The 25,716-nt window shown below is 31.5% G+C and overlaps 6 protein-coding genes across 6 annotated transcripts in view; 4 read left to right on the forward strand and 2 right to left on the reverse strand.

Moving 5' to 3' along the window:
* Positions 1 to 5,891, forward strand: part of LOC106783879 (thyroid receptor-interacting protein 6) — a 107,714-nt gene extending 101,823 nt beyond the window's left edge. The window contains exons 4-5 of the mRNA XM_014742874.1: positions 1,391 to 1,534; positions 2,071 to 5,891. Coding sequence (XP_014598360.1) covers positions 1,391 to 1,534; positions 2,071 to 2,233 — 307 coding nt within the window. The 3' untranslated portion in view covers positions 2,234 to 5,891. The remainder of the gene's footprint in view (positions 1 to 1,390; positions 1,535 to 2,070) is intronic.
* Positions 5,892 to 6,072: 181 nt separating this feature from the next.
* On the reverse strand, positions 6,073 to 10,094 carry LOC106784012 (coiled-coil domain-containing protein 40). Its single transcript, XM_014743129.1, has 8 exons — positions 9,683 to 10,094; positions 8,842 to 9,464; positions 8,507 to 8,750; positions 8,029 to 8,439; positions 7,252 to 7,773; positions 6,883 to 7,173; positions 6,655 to 6,813; positions 6,073 to 6,333 (listed from the first exon to the last, which is right to left on the reverse strand). Exons 1-8 carry the CDS (start codon positions 9,911 to 9,913, stop codon positions 6,106 to 6,108), a joined length of 2,709 nt encoding a protein of 902 aa, XP_014598615.1. The 5' UTR covers positions 9,914 to 10,094; the 3' UTR covers positions 6,073 to 6,105.
* Positions 10,095 to 10,323: 229 nt separating this feature from the next.
* LOC106783940 (iron-sulfur cluster assembly 1 homolog, mitochondrial) lies at positions 10,324 to 11,753 on the reverse strand. The gene is made up of 3 exons (XM_014743000.1): positions 11,641 to 11,753; positions 11,263 to 11,316; positions 10,324 to 11,025 (listed from the first exon to the last, which is right to left on the reverse strand). The coding sequence occupies exons 1-3, from the start codon at positions 11,722 to 11,724 to the stop codon at positions 10,771 to 10,773; spliced, it is 393 nt and encodes a 130-aa protein (XP_014598486.1). The 5' UTR covers positions 11,725 to 11,753; the 3' UTR covers positions 10,324 to 10,770.
* Positions 11,754 to 11,832: 79 nt separating this feature from the next.
* LOC106783811 (WD repeat-containing protein 43-like) lies at positions 11,833 to 14,842 on the forward strand. The gene is made up of 7 exons (XM_014742743.1): positions 11,833 to 12,045; positions 12,120 to 12,375; positions 12,704 to 13,201; positions 13,296 to 13,743; positions 13,820 to 14,129; positions 14,211 to 14,455; positions 14,562 to 14,842. Exons 2-7 carry the CDS (start codon positions 12,181 to 12,183, stop codon positions 14,708 to 14,710), a joined length of 1,845 nt encoding a protein of 614 aa, XP_014598229.1. The 5' UTR covers positions 11,833 to 12,045; positions 12,120 to 12,180; the 3' UTR covers positions 14,711 to 14,842.
* A 2,802-nt stretch (positions 14,843 to 17,644) lies between these two features.
* LOC106792039 (arylphorin subunit alpha-like) lies at positions 17,645 to 20,235 on the forward strand. The gene is made up of 6 exons (XM_014758187.1): positions 17,645 to 17,867; positions 18,001 to 18,331; positions 18,418 to 18,830; positions 18,908 to 19,224; positions 19,298 to 19,653; positions 19,753 to 20,235. The coding sequence occupies exons 1-6, from the start codon at positions 17,646 to 17,648 to the stop codon at positions 20,160 to 20,162; spliced, it is 2,049 nt and encodes a 682-aa protein (XP_014613673.1). The 5' UTR covers position 17,645; the 3' UTR covers positions 20,163 to 20,235.
* Positions 20,236 to 22,190: 1,955 nt separating this feature from the next.
* LOC106783577 (hexamerin-like) lies at positions 22,191 to 24,722 on the forward strand. The gene is made up of 5 exons (XM_014746502.1): positions 22,191 to 22,511; positions 22,645 to 23,394; positions 23,477 to 23,793; positions 23,874 to 24,229; positions 24,313 to 24,722. The coding sequence occupies exons 1-5, from the start codon at positions 22,305 to 22,307 to the stop codon at positions 24,720 to 24,722; spliced, it is 2,040 nt and encodes a 679-aa protein (XP_014601988.1). The 5' UTR covers positions 22,191 to 22,304.
* Positions 24,723 to 25,716: the final 994 nt, after the last annotated feature.

The raw sequence follows: 25,716 nt of genomic DNA on the forward strand, positions 1-25,716 counted from the left end.
CAGTCTCTCGCAATTTACGATATAATGACGAGCAGACTGGATTAGCAAATACTCGAAAGCGACGAGTATTATCTTTTCCTAGACACACCGGTGTTTTTTTTTTTTTTAAAAAAAAAAAAAAAAAAAAAAAAAAAAAAAGCAAGTGTCTAAAAATGATTGAAATCATCGTTCGAACTATCAATTAAGGAAAATCACTGAACACGTTTATATGCATTTACGTATCGTAATCGTTAAAAGAAATCTTTACTAGAGATTGATGCAACTTGAAAATTGATTTTCCGTTTCTCTGGCCTAACTGTTCTAGCATTAACGTATAAACGTAGGAAATATATAGAAAGCGAAGATGAAGAGAAAAAGAGATAGAAAATGGTTGGGGTACTTGTTGGTAGGAGGATAAGAAGAGAACGGAGTCGTTATCTACTCAGGACCGTTACTTCGTACGAGAACCGTGCTGCACGCCGATAGAAACGCGCCGTGCACTCCAGTCCCGAGTTATCTGGCCAGACTGCCAATTAAAAGGCGCATTTACAACACCTTATTATATCGATGTGCTCGTTTGCCCTGGCGGGAGATAGGACGAGAGAGGACTGCCGAGTAAACGATAGAAAGAGAACGAGAAAAAGAAAGAAAGAAAGAAAGAAAGAAAGAAAGGAGGAGAGAGAAAGAATGAAAGGGAGAAACGTAGATGGGAGTAAAAAAGAGAACGATAGAAGAACACTAGAAAGGGACGACCTACGACACGTTTAAGAGCGAGACAGTCAAGAGAATGATATATATATACATCCTACTATGTATACATATATGTATACCTGCATACAGAGAATTCTGCATGAGCTATACAGCAGCCGTCGCTAGCCTAACCTCATTTAGTTAGAAAGTGTTTGTACGCGGCGAGACTGGCGCAAGATTTAATTGGAAACGCGTCATATTTATCGTCGACTTGCGCTGAGACGGCTCGAAGAACGTCATCCCCGGGGCTCCCTGGGTTCGCTCTAATTGGGCGCCCGTTTCCTCGTTCGATTCCTCTACTATCAGGATTTGTCGACGATGCAACCAAGCGTACACACTACGACGATACTGCACACCGATCTTCGGAATCTGTTCTTCTATCTGTGAACATTATCCCGAGAATGTGTTTATCAAGTCAAGTAATCCTTGGAAAACTATGTCTTTAATTATGGCAAATTCAACTTAATTGAAATGATCGAGCCAATTAAACATAACTTTCAGCGTAACATGAAAATAATAAAACTGATATAGTCTCTGACATGTTTTACAACGACGCGACTGACATTTCTAATACTCGATGAAAAAGAAAAAAAAAACAAACTTATTGTCGATAATATAATTGGCAATAACGATTTACAATATTATTTCTTCGTTGTTTCAGAATATTTGGCAGTAGTGGTGCCTGTGCAGGTTGCGGCAATCCGATACCTGCCAGTGAAATGGTCATGAGGACGGGTGGATCCGTGTTTCATCTAAAGTGCTTCACCTGCAGCAAATGCGGTGGACAGCTTGTTTCGGGCGACAGGTGAGATAGGAAGCCATTGTTGTTGCTTTATTTCAGATAGGAAGGACTACAAATTATCCTGTCCATTAGGTAGAACAAAAAAAAAGCTAAAAGCGATGGTACATTCCAGTAATCAAACTATTCGGCTATTCGAGCTTGCATAGAACTAATCCTTTGAATATCCGAACAACACCGATACGCTGTAACCATAATCCCGGATTCTAGATCCGTAGAGAGACACGGCCTACACAGAGTATTTCCTCGTATACAGTACTCGTGTATCGTAAATTCCATCACGTTAAAAAAAAAAGTATATGTGATCGTATGAAAAATGGTTATATCATTTATATGTCTTTACAATATTCAATGCTATATTTCCCGATTGCAAAAATGAAAGTTATTTTTTCGAATATTTTCGCGTATCTCTTGCAATTCAACTTTAGGTCAGATCAATCGTTCTAAGTTCTCTCAGATAATGAATTTATAATATACCTAAGACTTGTCGATAGAAAATTTCATTATTCCAACATGAAAGTAACGTTGATGTTATTTTTCAGGTACTATCTATTGTCCGGTTCACCGGTTTGTGAAACAGACTGGCACAAGATACTGAAATCATCGAGCGTTGCTGCAGCGACTGCAGCAGCAGCAGCAGCAGGAAACGGTGGTGCACCGGTAAGGAAAGGTAAGGTCGGCCGGCCTCGAAGGAGCCGCGAATGAGGCGGCAACCCGGTCGGTCGCCCGAAGAAGGTTCAACCCTCTCCGCAAGCGACGCCCGTTGTCGTACCAACGCAGGTCGACGTTGCGGACGTTGCTGTAGGAGGGGATCCCTATTCGCCGCCTCCGCCGGGTCATCAGCACTACCATCATCATCATCACCACCATCATCACGAACACCATCAGATGAGCCTCGTGCATCCGGGTTTGGCGGCTCAGCAAACGACGCACATGCAACAGCCATCCTCCGGCAGCTATCAAGAGTGGCCGCCGTGGGCGCAGGATCCTTGTGACTGAACAGACCCCTCCGACCTGGTGGTTGGTACTCTACCAGGCCCGTCTCCAGCATGCGTCTCTCTCTCGAAGATCACGTCCTTCTCTCTCGTTGTAAGAAAATGTCGTCGACGTGCGTGAGATGCGTGTTCGCATCGGGAGAAGAATGTGCGTTGTAAAGACGATCGAAAATCAACGTGTACGTATATATATATATATATACTGCGTTATGGTTCGTTCGATCGTCGCAAGTGCGTCGAAAATTAAATTCTACCGGCTGCTGGCTACACAATGTTGCTTTTTCGTTCGGTCATCGAAAAAAAGTAGAAACGCCAAACTTTTCGAGCACGCGTGGAGGACGAGTCGCCGTCGATTTTTCTCTTCGCTCACGAATCAACACGTCTGCTTTCTTGTCTTCTTTATTCTCCTCCTTCAATCGATGTTCGAGACGTTACGTGTACGAGGCAAAAGGATGATGCTCATCTTTCCTTTTCGATCTATGCTTTACAAGTTATGTTCCTCCGAGAAATCGAAACGCACAGAGCACAGCAGACGACGGAAAATTCTCAAAGAAGGGATGCACGATGAACGTCAATAAAGAAACTTGGGCGATTCAAACGAGCGACGACCCATTTCAAATACCTCGACTCTTAGAAAATTATTTTTCTTTCAAAATTATCAGTCCTTTCGTCTCGCCGAGCAGCACGTTCCGTAAACTCGTTAAGCGTTCCTTGTTCCCGTGATCGTTAATGGTGTCTCTTGCTGCAAGGTGAAACCCCGTACCAACGTTAAGACTCTTAAACGATTGAAACCGTCATTTTAATCTTCCTCGATGGTTACTACGTTGTCTTGCTTCTCGTCATTTCTTCTCTCTCTCTCCCTCTCTCTCTCTCCCTCTCTCTCTCTCCCTCTCTCTCTCTCTCTCTCACTGCCTCACCCTTTCCCTATCTTTGTTCTCTGTCTCCCTTTCTACCTTTTTTCTTATTTCTTTTACTCATAATAATCGAACGGAACTATATTCGCGTTACGCGAATAAAATCTCTCTCATTCGACGAAGATTATCGATTTAATTCATTGAACGAGGAATGCACGAGTGGTACACACTACATTCATAGTGGTTATATAAACGCGAATTTCTCTCAAGAAGCAGAAGTACGTATCTTCTGCACGTGGTGGTCACATCGACGACAAGTAGGAACGCTTTCTTTTACAGCCAATTGCTGCCTTCGAATAACGGCTGTGAATGTAGAAAGATTGTAAATGTATGATCCCCTTTCTTCCCCCGTGAATGAATCATGTCAAAGTACTTGCGTGTATGTGTGTTTCAGAATAAAAAAGAAGGAGAGAAAGGAGAGAAAGGAGAGAGAGAGAGAGAGAGAGAGAAAGAAAAAGAAAGAAAGAGAAGGAAAAAGAAAAATAAAAAGATGGGGTCACGCATGAAGCAATTTGAAATTTGCATCAGCATCGATCTATGACATTTGTGCAAGCTTTCGTATATTTCTTCGATCACTATGTGACAATGAGATACATTACGAAAAAAGAAAAAAAGAAAATAAATAAATAAAAAAAATAAATAAAAAAGAAAAAAAAACACGAGAACATCGTTTTTATTTTCTATCGGAGAGACGCGCGCACATTTTCGAAACTCAAATTGAACGACGAGGCGCAAGAAATAATATGGGGATGCACGCGACATAAAGAAACTTTTTTTTTCAAGCGACAGGGTTACGATCATCCGCAATAAATGTAACATAAATGTATAATCTTATAACACGTTGCGATATAATCTATAAACCGCACGTAGCCAATGTCGTTTCTCGAATGTTGGACAGGCTTTTATCCCTTCCAATTCTGTTTTACGTGATGAACAGACGAGGGGAAAGAAAAGCTAAAGCGACACGCTGATGACGAGCCAATTCGAAGCTCTCGATATTGAAACTAAAGACACAAGTTTTTGATGTAAACTGTACCATAAAGGAAAGGATAAGAGAAAAAAAAATAAACACCTCGATCGTTATACGTTTACTCGTTCCGTTATTAGCGAACTTTTGTCTCAAGAGCTCTGCGTACTTAAAACAAAAAAATATTAAGGGCTCGTAGGTAGGACTTTTGGAGAAAGCGACGCGGCAATCTTTGGAGAGAAAGAGAGAGAGAGAGAGAGAGAGAGAGAGAGAGAGAGAGAGAGAGAGAGAAAGAGATAATTAAATAATTGTTCTGCGCGTTGATCTAACGACCGATTTTCAGACCAAGCAATGCACTTTTTTTCTGTTAAATATGTCATCGGTCGCTGGATCTCAACTTTTAACTATCCAACACTCAGCAAATTGATTCGTCAAAAGAGCGAGAGGGAGAGAGAGAGAGTGCGAGAAAAAAATTGAGAGGAAGAAGTGCCGCGCCGATGGATCGTGTAATTTAATCTTGTACATAGGGTACCATTTTGTATATTGTTAAAAGTTTGTGTGATATAAATGGTTATGTATTTACTATTGACAAAAGAATAAGCTGCGACGACGAGTCCACCGCGCGAATCCAACGAACAATCGTCCGCGCGATGACGTGCCATTGATTTTTTGTTTTTAATATTAACAAACTACGTGCCTCACTACGATTTATATTTTCTTTATATTTTACTTTTTCTTTCTCAATCTTGTTCAATGTATTTCTTTTTTTTTTTTAGTTTTCTGAGATCGCGATTTATCCATTTGAAATGTGTTATTTCTTACTTTTGTTCATTGTTTAATGAAATTCAACATATGTTCAACATATTGGCAGCTATTTAAACGTCTCGCGGATCGATCGTCTGTTTCGCGCGCTTATTTGACTCGTAGGTACGCGTTTAAAAAGACAGCAATAAGAAAAGGTTCGAAATGCGCCAGAAGGGTCGACATTCCTCGATTCCTGGAATAAATAATGCTCGAACTGCATCCTAGAATTCTGCAATAAATAATAATTATTATTATTATAATAATAAATATGTGTTATATATTTATATTATATATAATATTTGCATTATGTATAATATCAATAATATATGCATTATTATAATAATAGTATTTATTGTCATTTAATAATAGGCGGCATTCTTGGATTTCGAGGCAATGTGTGTAAATATAATGGAAACGGGGGACGCGCACCACAGTATCTGAAGTTGTGACTTCGACGGGACACGTCCTCAGTTTTTCTTCGACGAACGCGCGCACAGATCGGCGACGATCTTTTGCGTTTAGTTAATTTTGTTATTTGATTTATCTCGATTTTTTCTTAAAAACCGGGACCGGACATCTTTAATGCGGTTTCGCAAGCCTCTTGTAAAATACTATTACACGGAAAGACTCGGACACACATACGAACACGTTTATTAATTAATAAAAATACAACTTTTTAGAAAAAAAAATGTATGACGAATGTGGCTTATTAATTACCGCATCTATTATCTCTCTTTTTTTCAGCTTTTACAACGATGAAAATATAATAAACCCTACGAATTGAAGGTAACAATATCGTTTTCAAAGAATTTCATTGAAATGTTTTTTAACGATAATTGACAAAAGTTTGAAGTAAAATTTGATTTGTATTGCATTAATCGAATGAAATTTTTTTTATTACAATAATTGTAACGTCAATATTATTTTATGTATACTATTTTTCAAAAGTGGAAAATCCTGCTTCGTTTGCTCCATCACATGTACTAAATAACTGTGAAGAATTCGTTCGTTTTGTAATTCATCGTTCAATAATGCTTCATTTTTAAAAAGCATTTTGTAACGACCGGATTTAATGTCTTGAAGCAATTTTACTTTACGTTGTTTAAACACTAATGATTTTAATTTCTGAAAACAATTATAGATTATATTTATGAAACGATAAAAACTTAATTTGTAAACTCTTTTTTCTATGACAAAGTGCATTAACGATATTAGTATATTCAAGCAAAAGAATAAGCTAATACTAAATGAAAAGAATATACATTCATCTACAAATACGAATTAAAAATATTTCCACATTGTAACATTAATTTAAATAAAAAAAGCCCTCTTTAGTAGTTATTTGTCCTTAGACATTATTTAGCGAGAAGTCATTACGTAGTGACGTAGCCTACACAAAAATCATTTTTCTAATAAAAAAAATTGCATATCTCTAATTTAACTTACATAACTTTTAAGCATATCCATTTTCATGATTTCCTGATCTATGTCAGGAATAGTATCTTCAATCCCCTTTAGTGCTTGTCTTTTTTCGTCTAATTCTTTTACCATTTCTTTCATTTTGTCTTCCATTTGTAATATATTAGATTCTATTTGTTTCATTTCCTAAAAGCACAATAATAAGAAGAAATAAATATTACTCACTAAAACAATTTTAATCTAATAAAAAAGCACCTTTAAGATTTGTTTTATTTTTAACTTCTGATCTTTAATACGTTTGGTAAACACTATTTTTTGATTTTGTTGTTCCTTAGGATTTTTCTTCAACTTGCCCATAACTTTATTCAAAATAACATCTCGTCTTCCTACACAAAACTCCATATCGTTAATTAACTTTTCTTGAGCTCTTTTCAAATGTGAAAGACGCATTTCCATTCTGTGAATTTCACTCTTCATTACTGCTATATCACCGCCACTAGTGCGTTCACTTTTTATTTCTTTACTTGTTTCTTGTATTATTTGAACCTGAAGAAAAAGAAGATATCAAGAGAAATCAATAAAAATTTGCAGCATCACTGAAGTATATAATATTATACAAGTTACTTTTTTCTCCCAAGATAAGCTTTCTCTCTGTGCTGTACTTAGTTCTTCATTTAAAGTTGCTTTCTCATTTGTTAATACTTGTAAATCTCTTTGTAATTTTATGAGATCAAACTCTGCATTTTCCAATGACGTCAAATATTCATTCTTCTTAATACAATTTTTATCTTCTAATTCTTCCCTAAGCTCCTTTTGAACAACAAGATTTGCATTTAATTGCAAAAGTTTCTGATGCAACAAATTTATTGTCTTATTCATGTTTGCATCTTCCTTCTCAAATTTTTCTAACTGATATTGTATCTTCATATTTTTTTGCTTCATTATCGTAACCTCCTTATTAAGAAGATTAAGATGCTGAAGTTGTTCATCTCTTTGCTGACTCAATGTAACCATGTATCCTTGCTGGCGTAACCAAAATTGTTGTGCTCTTTGATTATTCTGTTCAGTATCTTGAATATTTTTTTCTAAAGTAAGTATTTTTAAATCTTGCGGACTGATTTCTTCACCACCTTTACTCTCTAAAATCTACAGTAAAAAATATTATTCAACCTTTATGCTGTGTAATTATAAAATTGTTTTAATCCTTTAACTGTAATAAATTTGTATACATAAGAATACATTGACAGTAATATTTTAGCTACCAAGGCACATTTTGCAAATACGCTAATAGCCTAAGTGATCAAACATATGTATGCATCATAAATACCAACAGTATACTATGAGCTAATGTTTAAAGCATCTATAGTCATCAACAACGGTACAAGAGTTAAGAAAACATACCTGATCGATCATTTTGTTTAAAGTAATAACTTTCATTTGTTTTCTTTCAATTGTGGCGTCAGATTTCTTTATTTCTTTTTGCAATTCGTTTATATCCTTTTCCTTTTCATTATTTCTTTGCGAAAGTTCTTGATATTCTATTTTTTCATTTTCTATTGAAGTATTTAATCTCGCCATCTCTAATAAATTCTTTCCATATGAATTTTCTACTTGAACAAGTAAAAGTTCCTGTTCCTGTATCATCTTCTTTGTATTCATTAAGAGTTTATTTAAATAACGTGCTGCTTTGTCGTGTGTAATTTTTTCTTTTAATTTCTCAAAAATGAGATTCTCTTGTTCCATTTTCCAATTCATTAATTTAGCTAATTCTTTATCGATTTGTTCCTCTTTATTTAAATAATTTTGATATTCCTAAAGAAATATCTAAAAATTATTAAAAGCAATGATATTTCATATACTGAAAATACGAATTACGTACAGCGTTCGTAAAATTATATTCATTCAGAGTTTGTTCCGCAAATTTAGTAATTCTAATCAATTCAGATTCCAGATTATTGATTTTTTCAATTCCCGTTGAAACCATTTTTGAGATAACTACTAAATCATCTTCTACTCTTGATTGTAATGATGTTAAATTTTCATTATTTTCTGATTCTTTAAGCGTTTCTTTTTTTAATTTTTCTATTTCTGTTTGTAATGCATTGAAGGAATCATGCATTTTTCTACAAAATTTACAAATGAAAATAATGTTATATTAATAAATTTACTTATAATTTATTAACAAAGACCCCATATATTATCTCATTAACTTACTGGCGTTCTTCTGTTAATTGATCATATATTTTATCACGTTTACTGATATTTAACACAACTCCATTCCACGCATTACTTAAATTTGTATGTTCTCTATGCAAAGCTTCTAAATCTGCATTTGCATCTGCAACTAATTGACTTGTTGCTACTTTTTCTTTAAGTTTTAGTTGTACTTGTTCATTAAAATTGTTTATTTCTTCTTCCAATCTCCAGACTTCTTCTCGAAGCTTAAATAAAATGCAATCCTTTTTTTGTTTCTCATTAATTAATTCTTGCTGAAGAATTGCATCTTTTTGGCATGTTTTCTTTGAAATCATTAAACATTGTTTTATTTCTTCTTCCCAATCGGCAAATTGATTTTGTAAGGCGGTCATTTTTTGCAAATCACGTAAAAGTTTATCTTCTTTTTCTTTTTCCTCCTGCATCTTCTCTTTTGCTTTTTTATGCAATTCTTTGATATCATTAACTTTCTGATTCTTTTCTTCTCGTAAAGATGTAAGTTTCATCAACGTATTTTTGTATTCTTCAATAGTATTTTCTTGTTGCATAATTTCTTGTTGCGCGTAATAAAGTTGTAGACTTTCTTCTTCATGTTTCTTTTTAGTAGATTTTACAAGTGCTTCCTAAAATATTATTATTACTACCAAACTAATATTATTAATCAAAAACAGAAATAATTTTTTAAAAAGAAGTGTTGACAATTTAGCAAATACTAAAACAGGAAAAAATAAAATAAAATGTAGTAACAACCAAATTGGGGAATGAAGATAAAAAATTGCTAAAGCATTTGCAATTTTAAGGGGGAAAAGTAAAACATACTGCACATTAATATTCTTCTTACAAGATCAAGTATTTCTTCTGAAAGCTTATTATTTAAGCGAAGAAGATGTTCCTTTAATGCACTTTGAAATCTTTTCATCAATGCATCATCCGGATCTATAACATTTGGAACTTGTACAGAGGCTTTGCCTATCCAAAATGATTTGGATAGCTTGTTTGAATTCTCTACTGGATTAAGTGTAGATGAATCATATTTAAGAGATGATAGGTTCTGTACTTCTGTCTCACACATTGTACAATATTAAAAATAGGCTAACTAAATCAAAATAAAAAACCACTTATTCTACTAAAAACTTCAAAGTACTAGGTACGTATATCTAATATCTTGTGATGATCAAATAGATTGTGTGAGTTACCATAGTAACGTATATTGTATGTACATGCTTATAAATCAATAGCTATTGAATAGATCAATTAAAATTAGTATTTATTATGAGACATGATGTGATCACGAATTATGGTATTATAAAAGTATGGTATTATAAATTAAATAGATGCATGTATTTAAAAATACGACTTAAGTGTAAATATAAATCCAAAGAAAAGAATTGGATATATGTAAGTATAAAGTAAAAATACTATAAGATCTTATACAACTCACAGAGTTCATTACAAGACAGAGTATTACTACATTATAATCATTTTAAATGTATATTTATTTCTATAGATGATTTATCTATCTATATTTACATCATTTTACTTAAACGAATAAAAAGATTTGTTTTACATATATACATAAGAATACATAATTTAAAATTGGTTGACTATGATAAGTGGTAGTCTATTAAACATACATATGTGAAGTAACATCAAATTCTAAGTTAAAGATAAGCTTTACAAATAAACAATATCAGATTTATTTGAACATAAAATAATATATATTACCCCATAACTAAAATCGAAGAAAATTATCTCCATCACACACACAGTCAAACAATAAAATAAATGTATAATTTAAAAATTTTTAATTCAGTGCATACCCTAATGATTTTACTTCTCAAAAATTAAATCTTATTTAATTGAATCACTCCATTTTAGTATTAATTATACAATTTAAAATGACTACTATATATATAGAACTAATATTGACTATACTGAAAAACTTTCACCACATCCACACGTCCCTTTGATATTTGGGTTGTTAAACACAAATTCAGAACTTAGTTTGTTTTCAATATAATCCATTTCCGTTCCAAGAAGCGATAGTTGAGCTTTTTTATCTATTATTATACGAACTCCATCTTGTACCACCTCTTCATCTAGCTTGCTTTTTTCTTTAGCGTAATCTAATGTATAACTCAGTCCGTTGCAACCTCGCTGTTTTACACCAACTTTAAGACCAATCTATAATTATTAACACATGAAAAGAAGCTCAGAATATTAAGAATAGATTAACTACTCACAATTGTGAGAATAACTATTATAATAACATTCTAGTTCAAAATGTAAAATATTTAAATATATATACATATATTTTATTATATTGCGAGTTTATATATATTTTATTATTATAGTACATTCTAATGTACTATGTTATGTAAGAACTATGATATACATAAAAGATACTAAATATGTACTTACATATTCTGATTTATTATCCAAAATTTCCTTAATTTTCTTAACAGCATTAGGTGTCTGAAATAGGTAAATATATAGATTTAATTATACTATATATTAAAACTTGTTTCTTAAAATAGGCATTACTGTATTTTGACATATATTGTACTGTCAGATAATAGTAGAATCTTTTAGCAATCACAAGTTATTATTATAAAAATTAAGAATGATTTTTGCAAAATCATATTTGTTTTCATTATTTTCATGATAATAACTAAGATAATAAAAATTGTAGGTTAGATTACTTGTACTTCATTTATAAAGGAAAACATTTTAAAAACATGATTGCATATATTATATTTAGAAACAAAAAAATAAATTTTTAATTATTTAAATACTAACTAATGTCAGTGCAGCTCTCGTAGAAAGAATTTTTCGTCCTTTGACAGCTCGAACAGTGGCGGCAGCCATCATGGATGACGCCATTTGTAAAATGCCATCTAGTTCATGGTAAATTTCTGATAAATCTGGACAAGTTATGCAGTTATGCAGTTACCAGAAAACGAGTTGAGCGTCCATACTGGCGATTTTAGAAACTAAAAATTTAAGTTTTTCATCATAAAACCCATAACATATCCTTTCTATGTGATTCCATGGTTGTCAGCCCATGTGGCTTTATTCTTCGACGTTATCAACCTCTTCTTTCAACAGCCTTCTAATTGAGTGGTCATATCTCAACTTTTGCCGAATCCCAGTTTTAAATATTAACTGGAGAAAATATTTCACTTTTGTGCTCAGTTAACAAAGGTAGATATTAATATTAGAATATTTCTAATAAACTCAATATGCATACTGATATTTAAAATTAAACTTATTTACAGTTACTCGCGTTAGGACTATTTCAAATATATAGAATCAAAGGATACAGTAATAGCGGCCAGAATGGCGTACACCGCTTGTACCGCGTTTTCTCAAGACGGACAATATTTTGCTCATTGTGGAATTGATGGAAAACTGAAAATTTGGGAAACAGCAACGAATAGACTCAAGCAAGAATATATACCTAATCTACATCTTAATTCGCCGTGCAATGTATTATGCTGGATTTCTGTAAATATTCAGGCGACAAATGCAACGGTATGCCATGTGCTTTTTATTATTTATCTATTCTCAATTATATGAATATAAATGTTTATTTTGAATTACCGTTTGTATGTTTTCTATTATTAATTGCTATTAATTATTTATCTTACAATTATGTATAGAATTTCCATTGTTTCCTAATTATAAAACTAATAGGTATTTGTAATAAAATGACTTTAGGTTATAGTAGATCTAATGTGTATATCTATTGAAGTACATATTTTTTCATTTATATAATTTAAATATTGAAAAAATGTATTTTATTACATCAAACTATATTATAATTATATTATTATTCATTAATATCTTAATATTATTCTAGTCATTACCATGGAAAAAACGCAAAAGGAAGGGGATTGTGGAAGAGGTGGAACAAAAAGCAATTATTGTTATGGGATCAGCAAATGGAATGATCACTTTATATGATGTCGCAGCTGCTGCTGTTTGTGGTCAATTAGAAAATGGCCATTCTTCGTGTGTAACAGCTTTGACTTGGTCCGTAAATAATGGTTTATTCACAGTTGCGGATGATCATTATATAATTGAATGGAATATGAAAGAAAATGGTATTAAATCTAAGTGGAAGTCTGGTAAGGCAAAAGTTACAGCCTTAGAAGTAACGAAAGACGGACAATTCATAATCTCTGCTGAAAGAATAATCAAATGGTGGAGTTTGTCTACGAAGCAAGTTATTCGGACTTTTACTGGACATGCTGGACAAGTTACTTCTTTAAATGCAATAACAGTGAATCAAGATACCAGTTATTTAATTAGTGGAGCCAGCGACGATAGATATTTGAGTATATGGGCTCTTGATGAGGTATATTATACAACGTATAAGACTATCATTTGTATTTTTAACTAATAAAATGTGACATTCTCATTTTTAATGATACTATTTTCACTTTGATTAGACGAAGAATGATAAGTGTTCTGCTGCTTCATTAACTATGCAAGATGAAGCTATGTCTGTTTCTGTACACGTCACTGAGGAGGATTCTCAAATGATGGTATTGGCCGTTACTAGATCAGGACAAGCACATATTTTTAAATACCAACCAAATGGACGTTTCAAGCCACTGAAGCCAACGCTGACAATTGCAGTTGCTTCTGATGGAAATCAAAAAGATGCTGTACAACAGATTCCTATTTTTATGGCGAAATCGATAGAAAATGAAAAGTTATTATTAGCATATGGTTCTTACATAAATCTAACATTTGAAAAAATAACGCCAGACTATTCGGATAAAATACAGTATTTAATACGCTCTGAAATAAAAAAGACAAAAGAAAAGAAAGAAGAATCAATTACAAAAGTAAAAACCGTTATTACGGAGAATGATGTTGAATATCTTGCTCCTGGTTGGTAATATATAAATTTGTTTATTAAAATTTCATTATTTTCTATCAGCTAATTAAATGTTTTTGTTACTTTTAGGAGCAGGAAATACAACAACTAAAAGAAATAGGACCAGTTCGGCGGGTTCTGCATTACCTTTAAAAGATAGATTAGAAAATCTTAGTTTTAATGTTGAAACTAATTCTACAGGTAAGACTCCTTTGAAAGGAGCTAATATGATACAGTTGTTGATGCAAGGTCTAAACAGTAAAGATAGGATCATTCTAAATAGTGTATTATATACGAAAAATGAAAGAACAATTCGAAATACTATTGCCAGATTACCCGTCCAGGCAATAACACCTTTGCTGAAAGAATTATGTTCCATGTTACATGGCAAGACTTATCCGTAAGATATTCTCTTTTCTGTAATAAATTATTTTGTTAATTATTAAGTATTTTAATTATTCATAAAACAATATTTTTCTAGGAGTAAAATAGCTACCATGTGGTTACATATATTGGTGACAACACATGCAGCACATCTTTTATCGCATCCTGATATCGGAGAATCACTTAGTCCTATCTTAAGCTTGATTGATGCGAAGTTAATGCTGTTAACTGAAATATCAAAATTACGAGGACGGGTTTCACTTGTGACAGGACAAATATCCGGGAGCAAAGAAGAACAAGACAGTATGATGGATGATACTTTACTTTTCTATCAGGATGCAGGTAAGAATTTATGATCAACATCTTATATATTTATATTATTTTAATTTTTTAGAAAACGTACTTCATACTTTATATACATTTTTTAATTCAATTTTTGTTTATATAGATTCATCTGATGAAGGTCCTGCCATAGAAGATGCCGATTTAGAAAGCGAATCAGATGAGAATTGGGAAGAAAATTCTGATCAAGAAGAGCAAAATGAAAATGACAGTAAAAGTATTATATTTAAAGAGGAAGACGATATGAGCAGTTGAATTTTGTTTGCCATCTCTGTACGATTGTTTGTTATAAATGCTAAAAGTACAATATCAGTACAGATTTTCATATAAAATTTATTTCTGGAATCAAGTTCCTGAGAAATGTAAATAGCAAATACAAAATCTATTGGATATAAAACCTTTAAGTGGATTGCATTTTCAATCCTTTAACATCTCCAAATTTAATTCAGAAATATTTAAAAGTGATCGTGCAATCTGCTGAGGGATTATGCCAAAGAATTATTCATAATATTTATGAGTAGACTTATTGTAAAGACTGATATAAAATGACAGCTACATTTACTGTGGTTCTTAATCAGAAATGATTTATTCATACTCTTTTTATATTACTATATCTGTTAAATATATAGCCAGCATAAGGTGTACATAATAAAGAAATATTTATTCATCATTTCTGTTTTTCCTTTTTTATTTTTCTTTATTTTTACGTTAACCCAAATTTTGTTAACGTGTGAAAAATAAAATAAAAACACCAATAATTTTTGAACTTTAATTAATAAACTGGTTGCACGATTTCTATTTATTATATGAATATTAAAAAATATCTATGTTACTTTTTTTATATTGTAAAAATAAACTCCCGCTATGCACTTACGACCCAACTGTATTTGAACTGAAAAATAGTCAGTTTTTTAGTTCAAATAAAACAAAATAAATCGTCGAAACTTTCTGCTGTTCAACAGTTCTCGATAACATTTTATTCAATATCGTTAAATATTATGTAGCATTCGGTATTGAAAGAATTATTTGTATTCGAATTGATAATGAATAAAATACAATATGGATAATATAACTACTATGAGAAGTTTTCATTATGTAATGTTTAATTTTGCTAATCTTCTGATTACATTAAAACAAAAAATCGGTAAATTACGAACGAACATTCGCGAAGATATAAATAACTTCAAAAAAGATGATAATGGAAAGAATCAACATATTGTAACCTCGAATACAGAAACTCAAGCTAATTTCAAATCTCAAATATATCAAACGATACTCGATTTGGAAAAACAATTAAATATATTAGAAAATACTTTTAACGTGCGTAATATTTTATTTCCATTTTATTTATATTTTAATTATAAGTATTAATTGATTACGTTCGCGTAATAATACTATATTTAGTTGATGCTAATTTTTCACTAAAAGTATATTGGAAAAAAGATTATGGATATTTTTATAAATAAATTGTAATAATTATATTTTGTTAGGACTCATGGCTTCGTATTTTTCTTTATGTCAGTAATTACGTGTGTACAATTCCTCTGACCAACGAAGATCGCGAAGAAATAACACGAAATGTTATTCAAATGCATAAAATAACTTTTCCCGATTATGATGATAATTATTTACGAGATAATGAAAAATACTTCCGAAAAGGTAACATTTTTTCGATTTTACGAACCTTTATAATTTATCCAAAATTTGCAATATAATTTTTTTTACATCTTTCAATAAAATAATATTTAACGATAAGTTCTCTTCATTTTATTTGTAGAATATTCCGATTTACAAAAGAAGATTATATTTTCTAAAACGTTTCAAAAACAAAGAAAATTGTTAAAAGAAGAAGAAAAAGAGTATTGTTTGAATTAAAAACTACGAGAATGTACCATACATATTCTAAAAAATGATTTTTCCATATCTTATTTTTCTTATAATTAATAATCTTGTGAAATGACAAACGTGCAATAAATCAAGCTATGAAGTGTCAATTTAATCACTCATTATGATTTAAATGAGGTTTAATGAAGTGTAGATAGTCCCCTCTCCATCCGTTTCTTTCTCCCTTTTATTTTTCTTTTCATATAATTATAACGATTAATGAGATAAATGAAAGATTATAACACAATCAATTTTTTTTCAAAAGATGTAAACAGGCATATGTATGTACGACTTAAAAAAGATAATAAACGTTTATTCGTATTTGTATAATATCAAAGTCAGAAAATATATTGCATAATTAATTTATATTTTTGATATTTTTGAACATATAATAATTTAGCGTTTTCGAAAAAAATATTATTTTCTACACTCGCGAAATACAAAAAACTATCTCTAACTAAATAAAATGGATTATAAACGAAATATTAAATTCATTTTATTAAATTTTGATTAGAAAAATAATTTATCGAACATGTAACAGAGATAAAATAACATCTGTGAAAAGGAAGAATTGAAAACTGAACAAGAAGAGAATTCAATAATCGAAATTCCAAATTGTCTTTTTTCTCCGTAATTGACATTTTAGAATGATATACTTAATTCTAGTAAATTTATTAGCGATGATATATTAGCGATGACTTTAAGAGAAATGGAATTTTTCTGTCTTTTGTAATTCTCGTTTTTTATTTATAATGTATTGGATTACTTCTAACAATCTTATCTATAACAAATATCTTTAAATTTTTCTAGTTAATGAAATGAAACATTAGAAATAATGCAATTTTTGATGTATGAGATTTTTTTTTTACTATATAAATATAATGTAATGAAATTTATTCTTCTTCTATGTGTTCTTCTAATATGAAGTAAGAGAAAAAAATCACGATATTTATCTAAAGATTTCCGAAAATATTTCAATCATAACAAATATTTATCGTATAATGAGAAAATATTTATTTCGTCAAACTACGATCCATCATTTCAATTAAATAGACATTTTGTAATATCACAATAAAGTACTTCTTAACTGAAAAACACGTATGATTTGTTTTTGTAGTGTTGTTTAGCCATTAAACGATTGATTCAATCATTTTGACGACCGACGAACATTTCAGGTCACAGGTTACAATGATTACAACGAAAAACCACCGGTATAAAAGCGTGGTCTCGTATTCTGTTGAAGCATCGTTCTCCCTAACACAGTTAGGGTAAAGATCTTAGTCAAGAGGCTAAAAATTATAGAAAGATGTTGCTGAAGGAAGTGCTCTTCTTAGTATTGGCGGCATTATGCCTGTCGAATGTCGTCAGTATTAAAAGTCACACTGCTGACATGGATTTCATCCACAAGCAAAAGAAGATCTACGAATTGCTGTTCTACGTGAAACAAAACGTTCTAACCGACACCGAATTTTACACTGTTGGACGCAACTATGAAATCGAGAATAACGTGGATATGTACACAGACAAGGTGATAATTATCTATTATATTTCATTTTTTCGTCAACACCAAAAATACTAAGATCGATTTAATGTGTATATCAAGCATTTATAATCGATTTTATTTAACATTTTGATGTTAATAAGATCATTTACGTTTGCAGAATATCGTGAAAGAGTTCATGTATTATTACAAACATGGCATGCTTAGCCGTGATGCTGTTTTTTCGCCATTCCAAGAAGAGCAACGCTACGAAATGATCCTATTGTTCAAACTTTTCTACAGCGCTAAAGATTTCCAGACATTCTACAAAACCGCTGCATGGGCACGTCTTAATTTGAATCCCGAAGTCTTCTCGTATGCTTTCTATGTTGCCGTCTTCTATAGGCCCGACTGCAAATACATGTATCCCATACCACCCTATGAATCATTTCCTCACTATTTCTTCGACTCGAATGTAATCCAGGAAGCGCACCGCATTAAAATGACACACGGTACGGATACTGAATAATTCTTTTTAAATTACTGTTCGTTTTTAAAAAATCTCTTTTATATCAACATTATATTTGTCTATTTGCAGGTTTAACTCCTACTGGTAACACGGATCACACTGACACTTACATAATTTACAATAATTACACTGATAGATCATACTACAATGAAGATTATAAATTGGATTACTTCATCGAAGATTTTGGTTTGAACAGCTATTATTACTACTTCCGTCAGATTTTCCCATTCTGGATGAACAGCAAGGAATATAACATTCCTCAGGAATTCCGTGGTATTTTCTACCTGTATATCCATCAGCAACTGATCGCTCGTTATTATTTGGAACGTTTGTCGAATGGCTTGGGCGAGATCGAAGATTTTAACTTCCAGAAAGCATTCTATCCAGGATTTTATTCTTCCATAATGTTCAGTAACGGTGCTGTAATGCCTCAACGCAAGAGTTACTACAATATACCTTATTACAAAAACTATTACTTAAGGGTTAGTAGAATGCAATAGGAAAAGGAGTGTTAAAACAATAACGAATATACTTATTTTCGATTTCAATTCCTTTATAGGACATTGATATTCTGGAACTTCGTTTTATAAACGCTATTGATTCCGGACTAGTTTTAGACCACAGTGGCAAGTTTGTGAGCATTTACACTCCTGAAGGTTTGAACATTCTCGGTAATCTGATCGAAGGTAATTCCGATACCTGTAACTCACGTTACTATGGAATGTATGAAATGTTGGTAAGAAATGTTTTTGGATACGATTTCGACTATGCGGACAAAAACAAGTTCGTACCAAGCGCTATGCAACTCTACAGCACTAACATGAGAGATCCTGCTTTCTATCGTCTCTTTAACAAAATCAGCAACTTTGTATACAGGTGAGCATCAAATAGATGAATCCCAATCGTGTTAGAATTTATAATCGAATTTAATTGATGTGTATCTTCACAGATACAAAGAAAATCTACCAGTCTACTCTCAAAACGAACTCAACTTCCCTGGTATCAAGATCGAATCCGTCAACATGGAGAAACTCTGGACCTACTTTGACTACTGCGATGCAACGATCAATAATGCCGTCTTCTTTGATAGCTTTAAAGAAGGATTATCCCTGCGCATCAAGGCGCGTCGTTATTGCCTAAATTACAAACCATTTACATATCATGTAAGCGTAAATTCCGATAAAGATACTAAGGCAATGGTTAAGATCTTCCTTGGACCTGCATTCGATGGCAAGGGTGAAGATTTAAGTTACCTCCGTAAATACTATAAATACTTCGTAGAACTGGATCAATTCATTGTAACGCGTAAGTAAAAATATTTAATATTTCATCAAACGTTTACACGTGAACACGACAACACACAATGGTACAATAATTGTTTCTCTTTATTTCTTCTTTTTGCAGTTAAGCCAGGTACGAACAATATTGAACGTAAGAGCAGTGAATCTGTTTACACGATGCCGGACATGATGTCCAGCGATTCGTTCTACAAGAAACTTCAGAAGGCTGCCAGTGGTAGCGAACCATTTACTTATTACGAAAAACTCTATGGGTTCCCTGAACGTCTAACTCTTCCCAAGGGTACACCCGAGGGTATGAAATACAAGATGTTCTTCTACCTGGCTCCGTACGACGAATCGAAGGTGATGAAAATCGAATTACCGATCTTCGGAAAAATATACTACGATGGCAAACCATGCGGCTTCCCTCTTGACAGACCAATGTACACATGGAAATTCTTTACTCCCAACATGTACTTTAAGGACGTTTACATTTACAACACGAAGGATGTCGAAAAATTCTCACACTATTGAGAGTTAACAACAGTTAAATCAATGGTTGCGATTTCGTACCATGCGACTGTTAGTTTATAGACAAATTCTGAAAATAAATGTTAAATAAATTAAATATTCTTAAATTGTCATTTTATATTATATAAATCCTATGATTTATCCTTACTCTAACAAATTATTAAAAATATGTTTTATAATTATCGATTATATTTTTTTAAAACAAGAATTGCCAACAAGTCGATTGCGAAGCAATTTTTGATCGATCATAGCTGAAAAAATAAGATTTCTACATGCAAACGAAACTTATTATTATTAACAAAAGGTCGTGGTACCTTTTCGAATGTGTTAAATGTCAAGATTTTAGTAGACAGATCACGACATATTTAAAAAAAATAGTCGATCATATATATGGTGAAATTGGTCACCCCTGTTTAAGAGACATAACTTGATTTATTATTTAAATAATAGTAATAATAATAATATAGATATAAACACTGTATTAATTATATTGTTATGAATGTTTAAACGTCTATTAATTATTATTAATATTAGAATTTTAACGTTTTTAGTAAACATGCATTTTAAAAATTATCAGAATTGTTTCAATAATATTATTAATATCTCCTAGAAATATTTAATTTAACAGAGAAAATAAAATTTAATTGATGAACATTTAATTTTACCATATGAAAAATATATTATGTTATAAAAATATTATCAAAAATAAAGGAATTAATAAAATATACATATTACGAGATAACTTCTCTCGGCGCATCATTTATATAATATTTCATTGTGTGTGTGTGACTTTTATATTCAAATAATATTATATAAGAGAAATATACACGATGCAGTATAATACATGAGCGGGTTGAAATATTTTATGTTTAACATAGAAACAATGTTTTTTTTCGGTTAAATTCATTTTTATTTTTCGACATAGACTCAAAATTTTTAAGCAAAAATAAATTCAAAACTTTTCAACCCACCCTCTCGTGTGTACTTTTTACAATAAATGCATTTATATATTATTATATGCTTATAATTTTATAAAATTAAAAGTAAAATATATTTATACATGAAAACTATAACTTTCAGCAATACATCGATTATTTTATTTAACTATTTTACACGTTTAAATATTTAAAAAAAAATTTATATTATTGCAACTGTTTTCCGAGATTAAAAATAATAACTTTTCATTTAAAAGTCTAGACAAAGTCTAACTTACGTCTCATTTCAACATTTTATTTTTAAGATAGCGGCAAACATTATAAGATAATATATCAAAGAGGAAATATAAAAAAAAAAAACAAATAAAAAGCGAAATAAGAAAGATAAGGATAAATATAAAGTTAATTATGTTACTAATGCACTTATATAATAGTATACTTACAAACGTATCAAGATAGCATACCAAATATTCGATGATATATTTTATTCACTTTTTATTTTACTTTTTAATATAAATGTAATATACTTTTATATTGTTTTTTAATTTTCAATTCATTATGCTATTAAATTTAATCAATACATCATTATATCATACTTCATTTAAAGTATTTTAAAATCATTGTGTACTGTATATTTAATAATAGTAGATTTATAATATAGAAAGATAATTCTTTTATATTTTTAACAGTAGAACGAATATTTTTATTAAATTTGTTTTGTACTTTGATAAAATATAATATTCCCTCTCAACGTACAAATCGATAAGATCAACTTGGATTTTGATACACTTTCAGGAGTATTTCACAAGAAATAAAACCGAATTAATGAGATAATCTGTGTATCAGAAGGTCTCGGTTATATTTTATGTCAAAGGGTAATTAAGATTATACTACTGTTTAACTCAACGTATTCCTATTTTGTCTTTCTTTAATTTTGGTAATCCAAAGTAAAAAATTGTTTATTTTATATAACCATCACGATTATTTTTTAATAAATATCACCTAATCATCTGCTCATGTATTTTGTCTTAATCCAAAGTCAGGGGGTTGTCAACAGGTCAAAATTGATATTAAACATAATGTAGGGTATATAAGAGACAATTAGCAGTAGTGGATTACGTTTCATCTTCGACAAGGAATCAAGAACGGATCGTACTTACGGCTATAGAAAAGAAATTTAAATAGGGTAAGAGGGAAAGGTGATAAGAAAATGAAGGTAGCATTATTATTTTTGGGAGCGTTTTGCTTAGCAAGCGCTAGCCAAATTAATACCGCCGACAAACCGTATCTAATAAAACAAAAAAGTATCTACGAATTATTTTGGCACGTCGATCAACCAACGAATTATCACTCGGAACTCTACCAAACGGCTCGCTCGTACAACATTGGGGATCACGTTGACTCCTACACAAACAAGGTAATTCTATATTTGAAATATTTAGCAACGAGAAGATTTTATTACTATGTTTAAAAATATTCGAAAGAAATATTATTTCCTTAGCTGTCTGTGTTAACATCTTAAACTGATCTTTATTGTTTGTTTTTTAAAGACTGTAGTAGAAGAATTTCTTCAACGTTGGAATCATGGAATGCTACCACGAGGAAGAGTCTTCTCCGTCATGTATCCTCAACTTCAAGAGGAAGCTGTTAGCTTCTTCAACCTCTTATATACTGCTAAAGATTTTGAAACCTTCTATAACACTGCAGTATGGGGACGATTCAATATGAACGAACAAATGTACGTTTACGCTCTTACCGTTGCTGTTCTCCATCGTAGCGACACCAAATATATGCGTGTTCCACCTCTGTACGAAGTTATGCCACACTTATTCTACAACTCAGATGTCTTACAAAAAGTATACCATCTTGGAGTGGGTGAAGCAACTGTAAAGAAAACTCTAGGTGGTACAGAATATTACATAATTCCAACTAACTACACTGGTTGGTATCTTCAAAGAGATAATGTACCAGAACAAAAGTTGAGCTATTTCACCGAAGATGTTGGTCTTGGACAATATTATTACATGATTAATCACGATTTCCCTTACTGGATGAACAGTGTTCAATACAAATTACCTACTAACGTTCGAGGAGAAATGTACTTACAAGGGCATAAACAATTACTAGCCCGTTACTATTTGGAAAGATTGTCAAATGACATGGGTGAAATTGAGTATGTTGATTTCCACAAACCAATTACTACTGGATACTACCCAACAATGCATTACAGCAATGGATTGCCATACCCTCAGCGTGAAACTGATGCTATGGTGCCACTTAACAAGCATCAATATGTACAGGTTCGTGAGAACATCATTACTGCATAAAGTAACAAATTTACCTAATTATTTCACTTACAAAATTAAATTTTCAAATTTTTAGAAAGCTCAACAGGTTGAAACCCGTATTGCCAATGCCATTGATTCTGGCTATGTCGAAGATGTTACCGGTCAACAAGTAAATATCTATACTCAGAAAGGTCTTAATGTTCTTGGTAACATCATCCAAGGAAATGCTGATACAATAAATCCAAAATACTACGGACATTTTGACTGGCTTAATAGAAAAATCTTTGGATTCAATGTGGAACCAGCTTCTAAATACCAAGTTGCACCTAGTGCATTAGAAATCTACAGTTCTAGTACAAGAGATCCTGTCTTCTACAGCATGTACAAGAACATCGTCAACTACTACGTAAAGTTCGTATTTGAATAATACGTTACGATAAATAATAATTTTATATATAACATGATATATTAATGAGAATTGTTTGGTTTAGCTACAAGAAGAACATGCCTAGTTATACATACGAAGAACTTGCTTTCCCTGGTGTCAAAGTTGAACATGTTGCTGTGGACAAATTGATGACGTTCTTTGACCATTACGAATCCTTACTTAGCAATGCTGCTTCGGTAAAAAATCATAAAGAAGCTCAATCCATGTTGATCAAGGCACGTCAATATCGTCTCAATCATAAGCCTTTCACTTATCATATCTCTGTCGTAAACAGCGACACTAGAGTAAAAGGTGTAGTACGTATATTCCTTGGACCCAAATATAATGTACATGGTCAAGAATTAGACATCAGCGAAAATTACATGAACTTTATCCAATTGGACCAATGGGTGGTCGATCGTAAGTATATTGCTTATCGTTCGATCTTTCATTTAATTTCTTAAAATAGCAAAATATCAATACCATTTCTATTTGAATTACAGTTAAAGTTGGTACCAATAAGATTGAACGCAACAGTCATGAATCGTCCTTCGTTGTCCCTGATGAAGTTTCCAGTGATGTTTTCTACAAGAAAATACTTAAGGCCATCGATGGCTCGGAGACTCACACCTACTCCACGAAACTTTATGGATTCCCAGATCGCCTAATGATTCCCAAGGGCAAGAAAGAAGGCATGCCATTCAAACTCTTTGTACACGTCGCTCCCTATGATGAAAGCAAATCCCAACAAGTTGAATCACCAATCTGGGGAACTTATACCATGGATGGACATCCGATGGGTTATCCACTGGATAAACCAGTTAAAGCATACAACTTTAATTTACCTAATCTTTACTTCAAAGATGTTGTTATCTTCCATAAGCAACTTGAAGAATTGAATGTTACCGTTTAAAACATTCTTAAACTTGTTTGAATGTTTTATAGAAAATACATAAAAGAGAATCAAAGAAAAAGACTGCAGAGTTCATCGCTAAAAACACATAAAATATTTATCTTCGTTAACTTCTTATACAGAACATCAAAACGTTTTAAATAAAATGTTTGACTTGTAATTAACACCTACAATTTCTTGAAAATATTCTTTTTTTTATCTCTATACTAATCCTATTAAATAATAGATCAGAAGACAATTTAAAGTATACATAGTTAATTAGCAGATTGAGAAAAAACCGGATCCATAGAAGATGCGAGGTCATAATTAGCAAGAAGTTCACGCAAATGATTAAGCATAAGTCAAGCTTTTATCGGAACTTGACGAATGAAGATGCGATAAAGGTGGTAGGTATGTCATTATTCCGTACAATTGTATTTGATTTTTTTATTATTGAGAATAAATACACTGATAAAACTATAGCAAGCTCAGTTAATTACGTATTTTAATGATTTATTTTTCAAGCCCAGATGTTCCATCAGTCTATCCCTTGTTTTGTCCTTTTCATTGATTCTTCCGTTACAAATCATATTAATCGTATAATAGGGTAAACACTATAATTACATAACTAATAATAATTGTAACAATGATTTCGTATTTATGTTAAATTAAATAATCTGTCTATACAAAAGATATTGAGCGATATAATATGATTATTATATATATATATATATATATATATAATGTTATATATAATGTTTTCCAACTTATAAAGATCAATTTTTAAAGAGAATTTTTTGTATCGCAAAATTTGCAAAATAGAAATTTCAAGATTAAACTTATGTCAGAAGTCAATTGGATATCAGCATACTTTTATTGATAATATATTCACGCGTGCGGGTTAATCTTTATTTAATGAAGATCCAATACATAAATTAAATGTAGATTATTTTTTTTTATTATTTATCGTTGAAGATGATTACATTTATAGATTTATTTTCTATAAGTATATATA

This window comes from Polistes canadensis, unplaced genomic scaffold (genome assembly GCF_001313835.1).
Source record: "Polistes canadensis isolate GaletaPanama2010 unplaced genomic scaffold, ASM131383v1 scaffold_0, whole genome shotgun sequence".
NCBI classification, from domain to species: Eukaryota; Metazoa; Arthropoda; class Insecta; order Hymenoptera; family Vespidae; genus Polistes; species Polistes canadensis.